Here is a 22,185-nt window from a genome sequence, read left to right on the forward strand (position 1 = left end):
AACCTGGAGAGCCTATTGACAGTTTCCATGGATTTGATGACTTGATGTTGCATCACACATTGTCTGAGGTTAAGACAATTATTTCCCCAGACAATAAAATCATTTTTATAAAAACTGTGACAGACGTTGAGGTTTTACTTCTTGCTGAAGTTCGACTGGTAAATACTAGATGACTGCAGGAACAACTAGAGAAAGACAGCAGGTATTATAACCATTTCATATTTATATAACATTTTTTTTATATTTCTAAATTAAGTGTTAACATAAAGTAACAGTACAATCCAACGCAAAACGAAACACAGAGATTCATTCTACAGTCAGTCATCCTATTAATACTGCTCTTGGAATGATAACTAAGTAAATTTTTAAAAATTTCACTTGTTTCGTTATTTTGAAAGTAGAAGGGAAAAATGCAACACCCAAATCAGAGCTTTGATTTTCTTAGTAACACCAGACCTGAAACAATCAGCTCTATCAGTTTTTATTGATCTTTGCAAATTGTTTCCTGAACTACCTTGTCCACTAAATGTTGATACAGGATATATATATATATATATACATATTGTTGCAGGAGCTACATTGTCATACAGCATATCAGTATATCTGATATCTAGATTGCCTAAACTTCATATGTGACATAACAATTTCCCCTCTTGTGTGTCCCCTGCATCTTATTTCAGGTTGATGGAAAACTACACCTACAACAGCTTCACACTCCAGCTGGAGGGCATAAAGGTCACGGAGGTTTCCATGTACCCTGTCTTTCTATTATTCTTTTTTTCCTATCTATTTATTATGTTTGCCAATGTAGGCATTGTAGTCCTGGTGTGCATTGACAAGAGCCTTCACCAGCCTATGTATCTCCTTTTTTGCAATCTGCCACTCAATGATATCGTTGGAAACTCTATCATGGTGCCCCGGCTGCTTACAGACATATTGGTGCCTCCCTCTGAACGCTTCATCAGCTATTATGAGTGTGTGGTTCAAGCCTTCACCTCTCACATGTTCGGTACCACCTCTCACACAGTACTCATGATCATGGCCTTTGACAGGTATGTGGCAATCTGCAATCCCTTGCGCTACACTACAATCATGAGTGACAAAATGGTGCTAAAATTAACTGTTTCTGCCTGGGGGGTGGCCTTTGTTTTGGTGGCTATTCTCCTTGGCCTGACCATACGGCTGAAGAGATGCAGGACTCTGATCGCAAACCCTTACTGTGACAATGCCTCGTTGTTTAAACTCTCCTGTGAGAGTGTCTTTATCAATAACGTCTATGGCTTCACTTTCACTGTGGTCCTGTTCACAGCTTCTATAGGCAGTATGGTTCTCACTTATGCTAAAATCACAACTGTCTGCCTGACAAGTAAGAACAAGTCTTTGAACAGTAAAGCTCTAAAGACATGTAGCACCCATCTGTTTGTATACCTGATTATGTCTTCATGTGGAATGCTCATCATCATCCTGCATCGCTTCCCCCTGTACTCAGACTATAGGAAACTCTCTTCCATTCTGTTTCATATCATCCCTGGCAGCCTGAACCCCATTATTTATGGGGTGCAGTCAAAAGAGATCCGCAAATTCTTGTCAAATGTATTCCAGTCCAGAAAGGTTTTGCCATCATTTTAATTTGAAGACAAGTGGGTTTTTGTAATTACATTACTAAATCATCAGAGATCAATTTTCACATAAATATCCTTTTTATAGTTTTATGATTTCAAATATTTTTCTTAGTTTTTAGAAAAGGTGTGCAAAGGTTTGCAACTCCTTATGATTCATGTGGTAGAACTCTATTACATTCATCTGTATTGTATTTGCATGTTCATACAATCATGTGTCTATAGAGATTAAAAGAAATTTGTATTCAGAGATGAAGGTACAAATGTACATAGTAAAACTGTATTCTTTTGAGATATAACAAAGTTTTATAAACTTGTTTTTAACTGGTGACTTGTTATTGCTCTCATTTGGCTATAGCAGTAGGCCTGTTGATACATTTTCTTAATTTTCATGAGTTGGCTTTAGTCAGCTGTCTTTTTGGTTTCAATTAGATGATGTTCCTAGTGGTTGCAGGAGTGGACGTTCAAGCCGACTCACAGTTTGTTTTATTTCTTGTCTTTTTGTTTGAAGTGCCTCACAAATATAGTGAGGATGATTATTAGTGGTTCAAGCACGTAAATCATCCATAAGATTTTGTGGATGATTTATTATTATCATTTATTATCATTATTAGGCGTGGCCTATGATGTAATAACCATGTAATAGCTTATAAATAAAAGTGCATTTGGGCAATTAGTTCCAAACTTGGGCATATTGTCTGGAAAGGCATTTCAAACATGCATAACAAATGTGATGCAAATCGGCCAAAAGGGGGCGCTGTAGTGATATTTTCTCTCAGAACTTAAAGGCATGCTAAGTAGGATTTTGCTGCTTGTGACTTGTAAACACAACTTTCAAAGTTGACCCCTCCTCCCTGCGGTTGCCAGAACGGTAAAAACCAGTAAAAAAGTACAGTGAGGCAAAACGCCAAGCAGACAAGGCTCGTTCCAGTGAACCCCAGTGAATCTGTGGTTGGCTTTCACCTGTTGGAGTGTATTGAAGGAGAGGATGGGGATGAAGAGTGACGTGGACTGGAAAGTTTTCTGTTGGAAAGGTAGGTGCCGGTTAGCTTAGCTATCAGCTTTTCTACTACAACGAAGCAACACTAACGATAGCTAGCTGCTAGCTCATGATACACACTAGCTCTGACCAGTTGCTCTGTTTTAGAGTTTTGGACCGCTACCATAGCCAGCGTGGCTTTTAGATATAAAACGATTCAGCAATGGTTTTGGTTGCAGGACACACCTGCTGCCAAAAGGTCAACACACACACTGTCACAGACTACCAATGGGCCATAAGTAATGATTGAGTAGGATCATTTTTGGTTGAGTTTATGCTATTTCAAGGGGGGAAATCCTGCTCAGTATACCTTTATGTCTGATTTACACCAAACTTGGTAAAATGACCCACTTGTCCTAGCTTTATTAATCTGCCTCGGGACCACCGAAATCCAGCATGACAATTTTCCACCATTTTGAATATTGCGAAACAAAGTTTTTTTCCGTAAGGCTTTTTCACTTTTTGACCTATCACTGCCAAACGTGGTATACAGCCAAAGGGCAGTGAGATACACTTTGTAACATCGGAAAATCGGATAAACAATTTGCCAGCAGCAAATGAACTTCAGAAGGGCGTGACCGGACACGAAACCAACCGTAACTCGCTGAGCGTTTTTTGGATCAATACAAAACTTGTTACACATGTTCAGCAGAGATAATCAAGCATATCTGCAACAAAATTCCAAATCATCTCATATGGGGCGCAAAAATGGCTGAATTTGTATCTCCTTAAAGCTGCACTAAGCAATTTGGTGACAGAAACCGCAACACATTTGTAAATAAACCACAGCAAAGCTGGTGGACTACGGATGCCCCCAAGATCAAACCGTGCATAAAGGCTAATAGCTAATGTGACCGGGCCCAGTAGAAATAGGGAATTGTCCGGTACCACCTATGGCCTAGGACGTACGGACTCAACCAAATACTTGGGCCTTACCACAATGTTAGATTTAAAAGGTTACAGACAGAGCGGGAGACGTGCATTCGGTACACACAAAATGTGTATTTAATTTGCTGTGGGGAAAGAGGAAAACTGCTGCAAAGAAACTAAAAGGAAAACAGGTTAGTCCGACAATAATCTCTTTATTACAAATCATAAATATGCATAAAATATTTGACTAGCCTGATGCAGGTTGTAACAGCAGAGAGCAATAATTTAGAAAAGCCACCACTAGGGGGCAGAGTGAGACAAGGGCACGTACTGCAGGGAGATACTACAACCCCAATAACAACACACCACGTGCACAATACACACTAGTATAAGGCAGATCCAATGAACGCTAGGTGAAGAGGGTTAACTGCAAACTTTAAAGCTCACCATACCGAAAGCTTACCACACCGCATGCAGTGAACACAAATTAGGACCCAGTCTACTCCCCGCAGCGCGGTCCCTCTGCTCAAAAGAACGAAAGATATACAAATGAAAGGTCTAGTACATTATGAAATAGTTGGTTCATGGACAAGCTTATTTTTACATACAAACAGTCTTCAACAGTATGAAACTCCAGCACTAACGCAGGAATGGTCTCATACACAGTATAAGAACATATAATTTCCAATGCTATTCAGATAAAACAGTTCAAATAAAACACTTGATCAAATAAGTTACTGGACCAAGTCACATTAGGCAAAACAACACTAGGCAAACAACACTAGGCAAAACAACACTAGACAAAACAACACTAGGCAAAACATCACCAGGCAAACAACACTAGGCAAAACAGCAGCCTGGCACTGGATCCTGCATGGAGCGTAGGCTATGCTTGGTGTGACACAGGAAAGGGTGACTGGCCTATCGCTGCCTGGAACGTCTGTCGAAGGCCTACAGCACGGGACCAGTCTGAATCCTCACCATATAGGAACACACCTCATAACCACTGGGCTACAGCACAGGCCACACAGGACTCACCGAGGGACAAAGCCACCCTAAAATCTGCATCAGCTGTATTGCAGAAGAAGGAGAAGTACCCTACACACCAAACTTTTGTCAGGCTCAAAACAAAAGAAGGCTGACTGACACACCTGTCCTTATGAGGAGAATGGACTGCTAATCAGTTCCAATGGCCCGCCTACTAAAGGCGGTGCCCTCTACCTAGCAGCCATCACAATCTACCTCCTGGTTTTTGCATCGGCGTCCCGTCGATGGACACATCAGAGCCAGGGTCTATGAATAGTTGTTGTTACTGAACTATTACTACAGGCTAATCTTGTGACTGTTGTCTGTGGTAACCGATGGGCATTTGAATGTTGGCCAGCAGTAGAACGTGCTATTCTTCGAGGGATTGCAGAACAATGGGCTTGGGGAGGGGGGGAATCAGAATCCATTCTGGGGGGGGGGGGTCATTCCAGTACAGGCAGGTTTTGAGGGTGTGACCTACTAGACAAACTAGGTTGCTCTGCCAGCTGAACAGGTTGTAGTGTCTTAGGTGGAGAGTGATGAGTGTTACCTCCCTCTGATGACTCAGTTCGTTTCCACACGTACAGATCTCCCACATCATGCCTTTCTGGTATAGTCTCTGGGGGGTCGCCGGTCCCCTGGACATCACTGTGAAGAAGTTTGTCACAAAGATTACTAGGGATGGGCTTTAGCAATTGTCTGTTAACATGTTTTGTGTGTTGTGGATGGTCAAGAGGTGCCACTGTATACACTGAGCCAGTGCCCTTAGGGACTTTAAGGATTTGGTACGGCGTTGGATTCCACAGATATTGGATTTTGTTCCGGCCCTTTATACTATGGTACCGGAGGTACACAAGCTGGTTCACTTTCAATGTGTCTGAGGCACGTGGTTGCTGCCGGTCTGCCCGTTTATCTGCTGCTGCTTGTATCCGCTCCCTTGCTCCCTCATAGGCAACTTGCAGGCGTTTGGTCTTGTATCCAGCTGTGAACAGGACCCTCCACTGGCTCCTGCACTCTTCCCAACAGGAAGTCAATCGGCAGCTGGGGCTCTTGGCCAAACATGAGGAAGTAAGGCAGCCCGCCTGTAGCTTGATGGACAGTGGTGTTATAGGCAAAGGTGAGCTGCTGCAGATAGTTAGGCCAGTTTCTCTTTTTCTCTGGAGGCAAGGTTCTCAATAGGTCATGCAATGTCCGGTTAAAGCGCTCGCATTGCCCATTACCTTGTGGATGATATGGGGTAGTGCGGGTCTTTTGCACGCCATACAGCTGGCACAGTTGTTGGATCAAGGCTCCCTCAAAGCTTCTCCCTTGATTTGAATGGATCCTGGCTGGAACTCCAAACCGATAAAACTACTCTTGGACCAATACGCGGGCCACAGTAGTTGCCTTCTGATCTTTGGTAGCAATGGCCTGGGTATATTTGGAGAACACATCCGTTAGAATCAATACAAGTTCACGGCCATCAACAGACGGTTCAAGGCATGTAAAGTCTATAGCCAGGATTTGATTGGGCCTGGAAGCCAGCAGGTGGCCCATGGTTGTCTTCGGTTTGGGGTACACTGCTTTGGCCAGTGAGCAGCGTTCGCACTGTTGACACCAGTTCTGAATCTCTTTGTACATGCGAGGCCAATAACATCGTTGTCGTACCAATTCAAGGGTCCTCTCCATTCCCTGATGGCCATGGTCATTATGGAATTGCTTCAAGACCTCACCTTTCAGGCTTTCTGGTAACACCAGTTGGTGTATTGCTTTCCCACCATCTGACCGGGTCAGCTAGCGGTAGAGGATCCCCTCATCCTTCACCAGTTTCTTCCACTGGCATAGCATTTCCAAAACGGGTGCCGTCAGGCCTGTCCTTTCAGCGCGGTTAGGCTCCTTCTTCCTCTGCCAAAATCTAAAGAATACACTGAGAGTGGGGTCAGCTCTCTGTAACCCAGCAAGGTCAGCCGGAGAATGTGAAGGCAATACAGAGATAACATATTGTGTTACCTGTTGAGGCAGCAAGACATCAGCCTGTGGCAGTGTGTCAGGGAGGGCCGTGCCTGGTAGTAACAATTCAATCGGAGCCGTGGAGACTGGGGGTTGATGTTGCCGGGAGAGTGCATCAGCATTGCCATTGGTACGCCCTGGACGATACTTGATTGAGAAGTCAAATGTAGATAGTTCAACTCCCCAGTGCTGTTCCACCGCACCAAGTTTTGCTGTGAACAGATGGCTAAGAGGGTTATTGTCTGTGAAGACCACACATTTGTGGCCCAAAAGGTATTCTCTGAATTTTTCAGTCATGGCCCATTTCAAGGCCAAAAACTCAAGCTTCATGGAGCTGTAGTTTGACATGTTACGTTCTGTTGGTTTTAGGCCTCTACTAGCATAGGCAATAGCCCGTACTTTACCATCCTGTTGTTGGGAAAGCACGGCGCCCAGCCCCCAGTGGCTTGCATCGACCTCAAGGATGAACAGAAGTGGAAAAATCAGCATATGCTAGCATAGGTGCTGACACCAACCTAGCTTTTAGACCTTGAAAGCTGCTCTCACACTGTTCAGTCCATACGTCTTTCAGGAGTTTCTTAGATGGCTTTCGGGTCTTTGTGCCAAGCAATTCAGCCACTAGACGATGGAGAGGTGCAGCCAACTTTGCAAACCCCTGAACAAAGCGGCAGTAGTAGCTGGCGAAGCCAAGAAAGGATCTGAGTTCTGTCACATTGTTTGGGGGAGGCCAACTTTCAACTGCAGAGATTTTTTCAGGGTCAGTAGTTACACCATCTTTGGATATAACGTGGCCAAGGTACTTCACCTCTGTCTTCAGAAAGCAGCATTTCTCAAGCTTTGCCTTCAAATTTTCTCTCTGCAAGGTCCCCAGTACAGCTCCCAGACGTTGGAGATGGTCATCCACTGTGGAAGAGAAAACAACAACATCATCTAGATATAACAGTAAAGACTGGTGATGCTGTGCCCCAAACATCCTCTTCATCAGCCTTTGAAATGTGCTGGGAGCATTGCAAAGGCCGAAGGGCATTCTGTTGAATTCGAACAGTCCAAACGGGGTGCAAAATGCAGTTTTCATCTTGTCAGGCTCTGCCACTGGGACCTGGTTATATCTACTGGCCAAATCCAGCGTTGAAAACCAGCGTGCCCCGGAAAGAGCATCAAGAGACTCCTCGATTCGAGGCAAGGGGAAAGCATCCTTCCTAGTCTTGCTGTTCAGGAGGCGATAGTCCACACACAGCCTGATGGTGGAATCTTTTTTCCTGACAATCACAATGGGAGAGGCAAATGGACTACAACTTCCCCTGATGACTTTGTTCTCCAAGAGCTGCTGGATGTGCATCTTGACAGCATCATACTCAGAGGGGGGAATGCGCCTGTACCTCTGGCGAACTGGCGTGTTGTCAAGAAGAGGGATCTCATGGGAAATCAGATTCGTACACCCCAGGTCACCATCATAGGAAGAGAAGACAGACTCATAATTTCATAAAAGGGACCTCACCCTCTCCTGCTCCTGGGCTGTGACAGTAGACAGATCAAGGGCTTTAATGGCTGCTTGTACTGGGCTCTCTGCAACGCCCTGGGATGCTACAGTGGCTACTTTGTTCACAGATACTCTTTCCCCCACCGTTTCAGTGACACTATCCGGCAAGCTCACAATCTCTGCCTGACATAGAGTGCCAATCTAGACTCTGGGATGTAAAATCACATCTGTGACCCCTATGTTAGTGACAGGGATGAAGGCCGTACCATTAACCATTCTGACCATGGCTGGGGAAGCAAGAAGGCCATTTGGTAACCCGGTATCCAAGGGTTCAAAGAGAGCAGACCCGGTGTGGCCTGTAGATGCTTTTCGGCAGGTAGTGGGCACCACTTTGACAGTGCCTCCTGGAACACAGATCTTCCTCTTGCCTCTCACTCTCACAGGGCCATCTACATTTGACTCAGGCTGTAGTTGGACTCGATGACAGAACAGTAGGGCCTGTTGCCAGGGGTCCTGTTTGACAGGAGGGAGGTCAACAAGTGCAGGGCCATGTTCACAAAACAATTCCTTATAACACTCACGAATAACATTTATGCCAAGGACTCCAGAGATGTCTGGGTTGGGGGTAACATTTGGTGGATCTCTAATGACCAATACACCATGCTTGGGGATGCGTTTGCCTAGCACCTGGACATCAAGCTCCAAATAGCCAACATATGGGATGTCTAGCCAATTAGCTGCACGTAACCGTAGCCAGCGGCACTCCTTAAGCTTTTCTGGACCCCACTGCTTGAAATGTTGGACAAAGAAGCTCTCTGTAATTGTAGTAACCATAGAGCCGGTGTCTAAAAGGCAGGAAATTTCTACACCCCCCATGTCAATGGTCACCTTAGGGCAGACACCTAGTAGATTGTGTGTGGGTTCAGAGTTGCTGGAATCACCATTGGGCGTGGGTTCAGAGTTGCTGGAATCATTAGAGCCAGTAATGCCCCCATCTGAAATGTGGCTCAACATAACAGAGGGAGCTAGTTTCCCGACTGCTGTGACAGGGAATTTTGATTGACTACCACCGAGTCAGGATGCCTGGGTTCACGAGCGACCACTCTGTCATTATCACAGTCCTTCGCAAAATGGCCTGGTTTTTGACACCGCTGGCAAATGACTGGGCCTCTGTTTTGAAATGTTCTGGGCCTGGTTGACGGGCGACTTGACCTTAGTTCTTGAGTCAGCTGGTCAATTTGAGCTTGTTGTTGTTTCAAAAGCTCCTTAAGTTCAGCCAACTCTGATCCTACAGTGTCATTTTTAGCCGTAGACTGTCTAGCCTGCTGCATGCTGTAAGATGAAGGGACTGAATAGCTTCTACCCCTGCCTTGTCCCTCCCAAGACCTACCCTCACGCTCCCACTTGATAGCCTCATCTCTAAGGTCATGTAGGTCATAATTTGGGTGTTCTCGAGCAACTCTCCTCAGCTCCCTACTCAGATTTCCATCATAAACACACTCTACAAACATCGGGAATGCGTTTCTCTGGACAACTTTGAATCATCTTGTCCATCAGGGAGAACAGTGCGTGTGAGAACTCCCTCAAAGATTCACCTTCCTGTTGCTTTCTGGCATAAAAGGCCTCTTTTAGTGAAATAAATGATATGGGGCAGCTATACTGGGCAAGGAGTATATCAAAAATACTATCAGGGTTCTCCCTCACTTGGTGAGATCTATATTTAATCTCCTCAAGTGCATCACCAATCAAATGGTCATAGATGAAATAAGCCTTATCAATAGAAGATAGCCTACGTGTGCGCATGATAGATTTTACTTCCTCAATCCAGCTCCTGACAGACATCTCAACAGTGCCACTGAAAAGGGGACATGATCTTTCCCTGGGGATATAGACCATCCTTTCCCTGACAGGGGCCTCCTCCGGGCTGGAGATGCATCGCCTATGGGGGCTTGAGGGACCTGCCAGCTGCTCGGACTCATTTTGTAGCTCCATTCTAAAACACTAGACAGAAAAGATCTGGATAAGAACAGTCAACAGAAGCGGATAGGTCCTGGTAGCAACCTTCCAGGTGAAGCCGAAGTATCTCGCCTGCTGGGGCCAAGCTGCTGTTTTGACTTAATACAGAATTCACTTTTCAAATACACAAACACTTAAAACTATGCACCAATGAACCAACTGCTTCCCTAGGATGCACGTCTGTGAGCTACTATCCTGCCGACAACGCCAAATTTGTGACCGGGCCCAATAGAAATAGGGAATTGTCCTGTACCACCTATGGCCTAGGACGTACGGACTCAACCAAATACTTGGGCCTTACCACAATGTTAGATTTAAAAGGTTACATACAGAGCGGGAGACGTGCATTCGGTACACACAAAATGTGTATTTAATTTGCTGTGGGGAAAGAGGAAAACTGCTGCAAAGAAACTAAAAGGAAAACAGGTTAGTCCGACAATAATCTCTTTATTACAAATCATAAATATGGATAAAATATTTGACTAGCCTGATGCAGGTTGTAACAGCAGAGAGCAATAATTTAGAAAAGCCACCGTTTCAGTGACACTATCCGGCAAGCTCACAATCTCTGCCTGACATAGAGTGCCAATCTAGACTCTGGGATGTAAAATCACATCTGTGACCCCTATGTTAGTGACAGGGATGAAGGCCGTACCATTAACCATTCTGACCATGGCTGGGGAAGCAAGAAGGCCATTTGGTAACCCGGTATCCAAGGGTTCAAAGAGAGCAGACCCGGTGTGGCCTGTAGATGCTTTTCGGCAGGTAGTGGGCACCACTTTGACAGTGCCTCCTGGAACACAGATCTTCCTCTTGCCTCTCACTCTCACAGGGCCATCTACATTTGACTCAGGCTGTAGTTGGACTCGATGACAGAACAGTAGGGCCTGTTGCCAGGGGTCCTGTTTGACAGGAGGGAGGTCAACAAGTGCAGGGCCATGTTCACAAAACAATTCCTTATAACACTCACGAATAACATTTATGCCAAGGACTCCAGAGATGTCTGGGTTGGGGGTAACATTTGGTGGATCTCTAATGACCAATACACCATGCTTGGGGATGCGTTTGCCTAGCACCTGGACATCAAGCTCCAAATAGCCAACATATGGGATGTCTAGCCAATTAGCTGCACGTAACCGTAGCCAGCGGCACTCCTTAAGCTTTTCTGGACCCCACTGCTTGAAATGTTGGACAAAGAAGCTCTCTGTAATTGTAGTAACCATAGAGCCGGTGTCTAAAAGGCAGGAAATTTCTACACCCCCCATGTCAATGGTCACCTTAGGGCAGACACCTAGTAGATTGTGTGTGGGTTCAGAGTTGCTGGAATCACCATTGGGCGTGGGTTCAGAGTTGCTGGAATCATTAGAGCCAGTAATGCCCCCATCTGAAATGTGGCTCAACATAACAGAGGGAGCTAGTTTCCCGACTGCTGTGACAGGGAATTTTGATTGACTACCACCGAGTCAGGATGCCTGGGTTCACGAGCGACCACTCTGTCATTATCACAGTCCTTCGCAAAATGGCCTGGTTTTTGACACCGCTGGCAAATGACTGGGCCTCTGTTTTGAAATGTTCTGGGCCTGGTTGACGGGCGACTTGACCTTAGTTCTTGAGTCAGCTGGTCAATTTGAGCTTGTTGTTGTTTCAAAAGCTCCTTAAGTTCAGCCAACTCTGATCCTACAGTGTCATTTTTAGCCGTAGACTGTCTAGCCTGCTGCATGCTGTAAGATGAAGGGACTGAATAGCTTCTACCCCTGCCTTGTCCCTCCCAAGACCTACCCTCACGCTCCCACTTGATAGCCTCATCTCTAAGGTCATGTAGGTCATAATTTGGGTGTTCTCGAGCAACTCTCCTCAGCTCCCTACTCAGATTTCCATCATAAACACACTCTACAAACATCGGGAATGCGTTTCTCTGGACAACTTTGAATCATCTTGTCCATCAGGGAGAACAGTGCGTGTGAGAACTCCCTCAAAGATTCACCTTCCTGTTGCTTTCTGGCATAAAAGGCCTCTTTTAGTGAAATAAATGATATGGGGCAGCTATACTGGGCAAGGAGTATATCAAAAATACTATCAGGGTTCTCCCTCACTTGGTGAGATCTATATTTAATCTCCTCAAGTGCATCACCAATCAAATGGTCATAGATGAAATAAGCCTTATCAATAGAAGATAGCCTACGTGTGCGCATGATAGATTTTACTTCCTCAATCCAGCTCCTGACAGACATCTCAACAGTGCCACTGAAAAGGGGACATGATCTTTCCCTGGGGATATAGACCATCCTTTCCCTGACAGGGGCCTCCTCCGGGCTGGAGATGCATCGCCTATGGGGGCTTGAGGGACCTGCCAGCTGCTCGGACTCATTTTGTAGCTCCATTCTAAAACACTAGACAGAAAAGATCTGGATAAGAACAGTCAACAGAAGCGGATAGGTCCTGGTAGCAACCTTCCAGGTGAAGCCGAAGTATCTCGCCTGCTGGGGCCAAGCTGCTGTTTTGACTTAATACAGAATTCACTTTTCAAATACACAAACACTTAAAACTATGCACCAATGAACCAACTGCTTCCCTAGGATGCACGTCTGTGAGCTACTATCCTGCCGACAACGCCAAATTTGTGACCGGGCCCAATAGAAATAGGGAATTGTCCTGTACCACCTATGGCCTAGGACGTACGGACTCAACCAAATACTTGGGCCTTACCACAATGTTAGATTTAAAAGGTTACATACAGAGCGGGAGACGTGCATTCGGTACACACAAAATGTGTATTTAATTTGCTGTGGGGAAAGAGGAAAACTGCTGCAAAGAAACTAAAAGGAAAACAGGTTAGTCCGACAATAATCTCTTTATTACAAATCATAAATATGGATAAAATATTTGACTAGCCTGATGCAGGTTGTAACAGCAGAGAGCAATAATTTAGAAAAGCCACCACTAGGGGGCAGAGTGAGACAAGGGCACGTACTGCAGGGAGATACTACAACCCCAATAACGACACACCACGTGCACAATACACACTAGTATAAGGCAGATCCAATGAACGCTAGGTGAAGAGGGTTAACTGCAAACTTTAAAGCTCACCATACCGAAAGCTTACCACACCGCATGCAGTGAACACAAATTAGGACCCAGTCTACTCCCCGCAGCGCGGTCCCTCTGCTCAAAAGAATGAAAGATATACAAATGAAAGGTCTAGTACATTATGAAATAGTTGCTTCATGGACAAGCTTATTTTTACATACAAACAGTCTTCAACAGTATAAAACTCCAGCACTAAAGCAGGAATGGTCTCATACACAGTATAAGAACATATAATTTCCAATGCTATTCAGATAAATCAAACATCAAATAAGTTACTGGACCAAGTCACATTAGGCAAAACAACACTAGGCAAACAACACCAGGCAAACAACACTCGGCAAAACAACACTAGGCAAAACAACACTAGGCAAAACAGCAGCCTGGCCCTGGATCCTGCATGGAGCGTAGGCTATGCTTGGTGTGACACAGGAAAGGGTGACTGGCCTATCGCTGCCTGGAACGTCTGTCGAAGGCCTACAGCACGGGACCAGTCTGAATCCTCACCATATAGGAACACACCTCATAACCACTGGGCTACAGCACAGGCCACACAGGACTCACCGAGGGACAAAGCCACCCTAAAATCTGCATCAGCTGTATTGCAGAAGAAGGAGAAGTACCCTACACACCAAACTTTTGTCAGGCTCAAAACAAAAGAAGGCTGACTGACACACCTGTCCTTATGAGGAGAATGGACTGCTAATCAGTTCCAATGGCCCGCCTACTAAAGGCGGTGCCCTCTACCTGACCATTGATGCAATCAACACAAAACTTGGTGAACTTGTTCACAAGAAACAACAAACATATCTACAACGGCATTTTGAAATCAATCAATAGGGAGCGCCACAAAGGCTGTATCTGCTAATGCCATTGTTGAAATTTAATGGAATTTGCTCTAGGACCATGTACTAGTCAAAACATGAAGGTTGGTTGTGATTGGTGAAGGTGGGCGTGGCCTATGTAATAACCATGTAATAGCTTGTAAATGTAAGTGCATTTGTGCAATCAGTACCAAACTAGGCAGTATTGGCCTCCAGGACAAAACCGTCACATCAACCTACTGGAGCAGGTTCTGCAATGCTTTGCACCCCTTTACAGGGCAAAAATGTGCTGTTGAGGACCGACAATCGGACCACAGTGGCTTATATCAACAGACAGGGTGGCATTCAATCTGCGTGTCTGTTAAGAGCTGCAGAGAGCTTGTGGTTGTGGGCTACAGAGAACCTTCGTTCTCTCACGGCATTGCACATCCTCGGCCCAGAGAATGCAGGGGCCAACATCATGTCGAGGGGCGGGCCCCTGGCGAAGGAATGGAGGTTACACCCCGACGTAGTGGACCAGATTTGGTCCCTCTTCGGGATGTTGGAAGTGGATCTTTTTGCCTCAAGGCAAAACTCCCACTGTCCGCTATGGTTCTCTCTGCTTCACAGAGACAATCTACCCCTGGGGGTGGATGCATTTGCACACCCACCATGGCCAAGAAGGCTGCTTTATGCCTTCCTTCTTCTGTCTCATTCCTCCCTTACTGGTGACGATACGACAGAGAGGCTGTCTGTCATACTGGTATCCCCGGACCGCATGACGGCGCTGTGGTACGCAGAGATGACACAGCTACTGGCGGCTCCGCCCAGGACAGTTCCCCAGTTTTGGGGTGCTCTGTCGCAGGCAAAGGGAGCGATAGGCGCGAGGGTTTGGTTCCTGAGAGGGACAGATTTATGCATGCTGGCTTGTCTGCACAGGGAGTGCAGACCATCCAGGGCGCGCGAGTGCAATCCACCATCGCTAACTACAAAGCAAAACGGCTGGGTTTTCAAAAGTGGTGTGTGTGGGAAGAGAGACGTTGATCCACTGAACTGTTCAACTGGATCTATTCTCTCTTTTCCCTGTCGAAACAGAGACTCGCCCACTGGCTCTGTGATGGCGTTTCACAAGCTGTGTTGGCGGGCAGAGATCCTCCCACTGCCACTCTGCACTCTACACGCAGTGTAGCAGCGTCCACAGCCCTTTTTTGTGGCATAGTGGGTTGGAGGAGATCTGTACAGCGGTTGACGGCCTGTCCATTCATCAGGTTTTATCTGTTGGATGTGTCTGGGTCTTTCTCGGGCTTGATGCTTAGCACTGGAACACGAGACCCTGGGTGAGAGACCTGTTGTGCTGGAGTCTCAACGTGTCTCAAAGCCTGTGTGAAACAGAACGCATTGTTCTATGATCACAGGTGAAGCCCTCTAACGAGTCACCCTGCCGCTCCACGAGTCGCTGAAGATTTTGTGGATGATGAGCCATTTATAGAAAAAGGCTTCATAGAGTTGAACAGGCTCATCCTTATTGGCTGCGTGCGTGCATGCAAATTTCAGTGCACTGACGCGACCAGATGAGTGGTCAAGGCAATAGAGCCCCACTAGAGGGCTCAGCCTGTGATCACAGAACTAGAGTTACAATGCGTAACTAACTAATCGACTGCCGCGCAGTTTGTGCTCGGCATTAGGTAAGTATGTAAAGTTATTGAGTTACCATTGGGTTGTGATCTGGTCGCACAACCAGGCACCAAGCAAGGAATAGGCATGAACCGTATCTTAACAATTTCAGGAAGCTGCCTACTTTGTGTCTCTCGGTTTCACCCCATGTTGTATACGCACAATCCAGGCTGTTTATGTCTGTTAACCCTCTTGGTGTCACCCTCCTTTAAAACCTTTTTGCAGATGGAATCAGCAACCATGCACCATGGCATATGACATCTACCCTATTCACTTTAAAGTGGGTTGGCTTCTTGACACCAGGCAAAAAAGACACTGTATGTTTCATTTGCTCCAACCTGGAGAGCCTATTGACAGTTTCCATGGATTTGATGACTTAATGTTGCATCACACATTGTCTGAGGTAAAGACAATTATTTCCCCAGACAATAAAATCATTGTTATAAAAACTGTGACAGACGTTGAGGTTTTACTTCTTGCTGAAGTTCGGCTGGTGAATATTAGATGACTGCAGGAACAACTAGAGAAAGAAAGCAGGTATCATAACCATTTCATACACAGAGATTCATTCTATAGTCAATCATCCTATTAATACTGCTCTTGGAACAATAGCTAAGTAAACTTTAATAAATTACACTTGTTTCATTATTTTGAAAGTAGAAGGGAAAAAATGCAACACCCAAATCAGAGCTTTGATTTTTTTAGTAACACCAGACCTGAAACAATCAGCTCTATCAGTTTTTATTGATCTTTGCAAATTGTTTCCTGAACTACCTTGTCCACTAAATGCTGAATGACCCTGTCTTTTGTTTAGACTTACAGAAGCTACATTGTCATACAGCATATCAGTATACCTGATATCATATCAGTATATCTTATATATATATATATATATATAGATTTCCTAAACTTAATATGTGACATAACACATGTGTTTCTTTTTTCAGGTTGATGGAAAACTACACCTACAACAGCTTCACACTCCAGCTGGAGGGCATAAAGGTCACGGAAGATTCCATGTACCCTGTCTTTCTATTTTTCTTTTTTTCCTATCTATTTATTATGTTTGCCAATGTAGGCATTGTAGTCCTGGTGTGCATTGACAAGAGCCTTCACCAGCCTATGTATCTCCTTTTTTGCAATCTGCCACTCAATGACATTCTTGGAAACTCTATCATGGTGCCCCGGCTGCTTACAGACATATTGGTGCCTCCCTCTGAACGCCTCATCAGCTATTATGAGTGTGTGGTTCAAGCCTTCACCACACACATGTTCGGTACCACCTCTCACACAGTACTCATGATCATGGCCTTTGACAGGTATGTGGCCATCTGCAATCCCCTGCGCTACACTACAATCATGAGTAACAAAATGGTGCTAAAATTAACTGTTTCTGCCTGGGGGGTGGCCTTTGTTTTGGTGGCTATTCTCCTCGGCCTGACCATACGGCTGAAGAGATGCAGGACTCTGATCACAAACCCTTTCTGTGACAATGCCTCGTTGTTTAAACTCTCCTGTGAGAGTGTCTTTATCAATAACGTCTATGGCCTCACTTTCACTGTGGTCCTGTTCACAGCTTCTATAGGCAGTATGGTTCTCACTTATGCTAAAATCACAACTGTCTGCCTGACAAGTAAGAACAAGTCTTTGAACAGTAAAGCTCTAAAGACATGTAGCACCCATCTGTTTGTATACCTGATTATGTTTTCATGTGGAATGCTCATCATCATCCTGCATCGCTTCCCCCTGTACTCAGACTATAGGAAACTCTCTGCCATTCTGTTTCATATCATCCCTGGCAGCCTGAACCCCATTATTTATGGGGTGCAGTCAAAAGAGATCCGTAAATTCTTGTCAAATGTATTCCAGTCCAGAAAGGTTTTGCCATCGTTTTAATTTGAAGACAAGTGGGGTTTTTGTAATTACATTACTAAATCATATCAATTTTCACATAAATATCCTTTTTATAGTTTTATGATTTCAAATATTTTTCTTAGTTTTTAGAAAAGGTGTGCAAAGGTTTGCAACTCCTTATGATTCATCTGGTTCAACTCTATTACATTCATCTGTATTGTATTTGCATGTTCATACAATCATGTGTCTATAGAGATGAACAGAAATTTGTATTCAGAAATCTCTACACTCTACTAAATTTCTACAAATATACATACATATATACATTATGCAAATGACCTGTGGAAATACAATTAGAAAACTGTATTCATTTGAGTTTTATAAACTTGCTTTTAACTGATGACTTGTTATTGCTCTTATTTGGCTATAGCAGTAGACCTGTTCCTGTTCTGTTTCTTAATTTTCATGAGTTGGCTTTAACTAGTCAGCTGCCTTTTTGGTTTCAATTAGATGATGTTCCTAGTGGTTGCAGGAGTGGACTTTCAAGCCGACTTGTGTTATAATAATATCACCATTGCATATATTTCTGTGGTCCCTTTGTTATCGCTCACAGTTTGTTTGATATTTTATTATATTTTATTTTTGTTTGAAGTGCCTCACAAATATAGTGAGGATGATTATATTATTTTTATTGTTGTTGTATCCTTTACTGACAGATATCACATTGGTCTAGTTAACTCAAACTAACTCAAAGATCATTGAGGTAAGAAGTGAATTAGGCTTTCACAGTGGAAAAGTATATTTCTGAGGGTATCCTAGTGGTTCAGTTGGGTTTTTCTTTTTAGTCACATACCATGTGCAACATCATTATCTGCAATATCATGTGCCATGTCACTGGCATGTCTTTTTAGTGCCTCTTTTGCTTGCAGTTCTAATAAAGTGGAAATGCCATGAACATTTAAAGAATGATCTATGCAAAATTAAAATTAAAATGTAAAACAAAACTAAAAACACTAAACTACTAAAAACAAAAAGAAATAAAACTACAAGGACAAGAACAAATAAGCCAGAAATATTGTATAGCTATCCACTAACTGTAATACAAAAGAAATGAAACATCTCCAAAAAGAGACAGGTGAAGGTCTAGAAGCTGAAGCAATTTTTAAATTTTTTGCTGCTACTACTAATCAGAGTTGTAGGGGTTCAGTGTCTTGCTCACTTTGAACCCCCCAGTTGCTGACCTTTCAATGTGAAGCCAGCGGCTTTACAGTAGGCAGTTGTAGTACACCTGCCGTGCTCTTATACTGGCGCTAGATAAATATTGATGAGGGAGACCGTATCATCATGCAGCATATAGCCCTTTTATTAAGCAAGAACAAGAGGCTACCAAAAACACACACCGCTCACAGGTGTACCCGGAACATCCACACTGAAGCATCATCGCTGGGCGGGGTCAAACTTAAAGCAACACCATCAGGTGTAAAGCCTGTACTATCACACAGCTCCCTATACTACAACACCCACCATCAGAAAAAATCAATACCTTTTGTGATGAATTATATTACATTATATTATATATTATAAAAATAAACCTAAAAAGGTGTCACTTACCATGTACTGAGCAGGTAGTTGCATGCAGAAGCCGTAGGCGGAGGCAAATTCTTCATTGGTTTTCAATTAGTGCCACCCAGTGTTGCTCTTTTGAAATGTGAATGGCCCTTAAGACTTCAGTGCTCTTTCCTGTAGAGTGTCCAGCTGCCACAGTCTCTCAACATGTGTAACTAAGTCCTTCCGGAGAGTCACAGGCTGGTGGGAAACAGGCTAGCTTTCACTGCCCAGCCCAGTTTGGTGTGGACTGTGGGAGGGCCCTCTGGACTGGCTCAATGGGGGTGATGAGGTAGGAATTACAGCCAAAATTGACTTGCCACTGGGCAGGGCCGCTGGCTGTGAAAGCATGGCTTATTCTATATTCCTGGCAGGGGTCACCAGCAAGAGACACCAGGAAGGACACTGACATAGTAGAAAAAGGGTGTCAATTCCTGCCTAATGGTATAGAGTGCCATTGTCCCATTAAGATTAAGGTGCTCGCTTCCTGTGGGTAGGATGATGGCCCTGTCTGAGCCAACATGGCACAAGTGTCCAGTGTCTTCCGATGGCAAATTCAGAACATCCATCCATCCATTTTCTAGCTGCTTCTCTGGGTTAGGGTCGCAGTAGTACACAGGGCAAGAAGAGCAGCCCAGATGTTGTTTTCCCTAGCAATGTTCTCCAGCTCCTCCTGGGGGATCCCCAGGCGCTCCCAAGCCAGCTGGGAGATGCAGTCCGTCCAGTGTGTCCTGGGTCTACCCCGAGGTCTCCTCACAGTCGGCCATGCCCTCCAAAGTGAGGCACCTGATGGGTATCCTTACCAAGTGCCTGAACTACCTCAACTGGCTCCTCTTAACATGGAGGAGCAGAATGATGATCAACCAGTAAATCGAGAGCTTGTGGCTCAGGTCTCTCTTTAACACAATGGTCCGATACAACGCCCACATTACTGCAGCCAGTGCAGCTCAAGCAATCTCACAATCCTTCTCACCCTCACTCGTGAATAAAACTACCTAAAAATACCTAAAGATACCTGAACTTCTCCACTTTGGGCAGCTGCTCACCCCTCACCTGGATGGGACAAGCCATCTGTTTCCGGGAGAGAGTGATGATGCACACAAAAGTGGTCACATTTTGTTTTTGTTTGGTTATTGTCTCTTTTATTTCTAAAAAATACTACACATTTCAATATTACAGTAATAGCTGGTGTTAATGAAATGTTTAAAGGCTTATATTAGAAGTGTTATACTTATGCTTGTCAGTAGGGGGCAGATTTTACAGAACTCTTCTGCATGCACCTTCTCATCCCTGAGACCTGTAACAGAACCATGGCCTCAGACTTGGAGGTACAATTCAGGGCAAGTGTTCAGGAAGCTCTTTACAGTCAGAGAAAGGGCAGTATGGCTTCAATTTGTCACTGTGCTTACCCTGGCCTTTAGCTGTACTACTGGGTTTGGTCTTTGCTGGCGACTTTGACACCAGAAAGGGTGTCTTTGGCTGGGAGCCTTGGCGCTAGGACCCTGGGCAATGGCGGTCATGTCTCTACGTCTGTTTCTCTTGTCTTTGTCCCACTCTCCTTTGGCTTGGGCTTGCAGTCTAGTAGCATTTCCGCTGGTTTGAGTCCTGTAGTTTTCTGTCTCTCTCAGTGTATGCAATGCTCACTCTGCTAGGCTATTGCCACACCATGGATTGCAAACTCTTGCCAAAGAACTTTCTGGAACACTCGATGGTAGATTAGTTAATAAGCGAAGGAGGTCCAATAAAAGAGGTCCAAAAAACAGGCATTAGAAAACAAAATCTACAACAACAATCCACAACAATCATTGTCTTATTGTTGCCTTTTATGATTGCCTGTTCAGTATGGTTAAATGGACTAGATAATATAGTTGGACAATATGCACTGTCGAAATTGTTTATGAATGGTATAACATGCACTTTTAGTCTCAACTACTGTAGCCTAAGCATTTTTATATTATAATTATGAAAGGGCTTGTTCATTTGATTCCCTGTTCCTGTCTTTCTCGGTGGTCTTTCATTTGCAACCGCTTGGTACTGTGCGTAAGCATAGTCAGGGCTGTGCTTAAATGTATGCATATTCTCAAGCATAAGTACAAATTGATAAATCTAACTCTTTGCTTGGAAATGGCCCTATGCATGGTTTACACACATTTGTATGTACGCACTGTTTATAAATGAGGGCCCCTGGTCCATGTTGGGCCACCAAGCAGACGAGACTTATTTTAGACCATTGTGGGTGTTTGTTTAAACTTAAAATCAAGTTAAAATTCTCTCAAAAATGCATTAAAATTAAGCATTTTGTTGAAAAAAAAAAAAAAAATCTGCCGGGGGAGCATGCCCCTGGACCCCTCTGGAGGTGGGTTCCCCCAGTGAATTCTGGCCTTACTTACTTACTTACTTACTTATTTACTGATAAGCCAAAGGTCAAAGGTGGGATAGTTTACCACAGGCTTGTTGATATTGAGTTCAATAATGTAGTCAACAAGTTGAACACATGACTGGAATTTTTGGCTACCTGGAGAACCTGCTGACAATTGCCATGACACATGACTTCATGCTGCATCGCACATCTCCAGAGGCAAGAACAAATGCTTCCCCAAAGATAGAATCATATCTATAAAAATGGAGACAGAGGAAGAAGTTTTGATTCTCATTCATAGTAGGTTGGTCACGGCAAAGACAGCAATAAAGAGAGGACAGAAGTTTGAGGGACCAGAAGGAGGCAAGGTGATCACTATCTAATTACTAGATTATTTTCAATCAATAGATCTTTTCACTGTTTTGAATTATACTCACAACCACTGGTAACAGCACAGCAGAATGGAAAACAAAACAGACAGTTTGAGCTTGACTTGTGTGTTACAGTGAAAGACAGAAAAAATGTTAATCAACTAATTTTGTACAGGCAATTATTCTGTCAAGGCAGTACTTGGGAATATAGAGCAGAATACTCCTCAATTTCTAAATGCTTTCCATATATTGTATTATTCCAATCATATATGTATTATTATTATATTAATAGTCTACGATGTTTTAATGAATGATCTCTGTGAACCAATCTCTCCCTTAAGCAGAAGCTAGAAAACCAAGACTTGGACCTGTCATCAACAACATTTGAGTTCTGGT

General features: G+C 44.2%; 2 protein-coding genes across 2 annotated transcripts; both read left to right on the forward strand.

Annotated features, from left to right (window-relative positions):
• Positions 1-663: 663 nt before the first annotated feature.
• Positions 664-1,629, forward strand: LOC144541743 (olfactory receptor 56A4-like). Its single transcript, XM_078286592.1, has one exon. It carries the CDS (start codon positions 685-687, stop codon positions 1,627-1,629), a length of 945 nt encoding a protein of 314 aa, XP_078142718.1. The 5' UTR covers positions 664-684.
• Positions 1,630-16,530: 14,901 nt separating this feature from the next.
• Positions 16,531-17,496, forward strand: LOC139908113 (olfactory receptor 8G17-like). Its single transcript, XM_071894695.2, has one exon. It carries the CDS (start codon positions 16,552-16,554, stop codon positions 17,494-17,496), a length of 945 nt encoding a protein of 314 aa, XP_071750796.2. The 5' UTR covers positions 16,531-16,551.
• Positions 17,497-22,185: the final 4,689 nt, after the last annotated feature.

The sequence above is a fragment of the Centroberyx gerrardi genome, chromosome 11, assembly GCF_048128805.1.
Source record: "Centroberyx gerrardi isolate f3 chromosome 11, fCenGer3.hap1.cur.20231027, whole genome shotgun sequence".
NCBI classification, from domain to species: domain Eukaryota; kingdom Metazoa; phylum Chordata; class Actinopteri; order Beryciformes; family Berycidae; genus Centroberyx; species Centroberyx gerrardi.

What these genes read in the sequence shown, in the direction of transcription:
- LOC139908113 (XM_071894695.2), top strand. Translation starts at nt 16,552, where the DNA reads ATGGAAAACTACACCTACAACAGCTTCACACTCCAGCTGGAGGGCATA.
- LOC144541743 (XM_078286592.1), top strand. Translation starts at nt 685, where the DNA reads ATGGAAAACTACACCTACAACAGCTTCACACTCCAGCTGGAGGGCATA.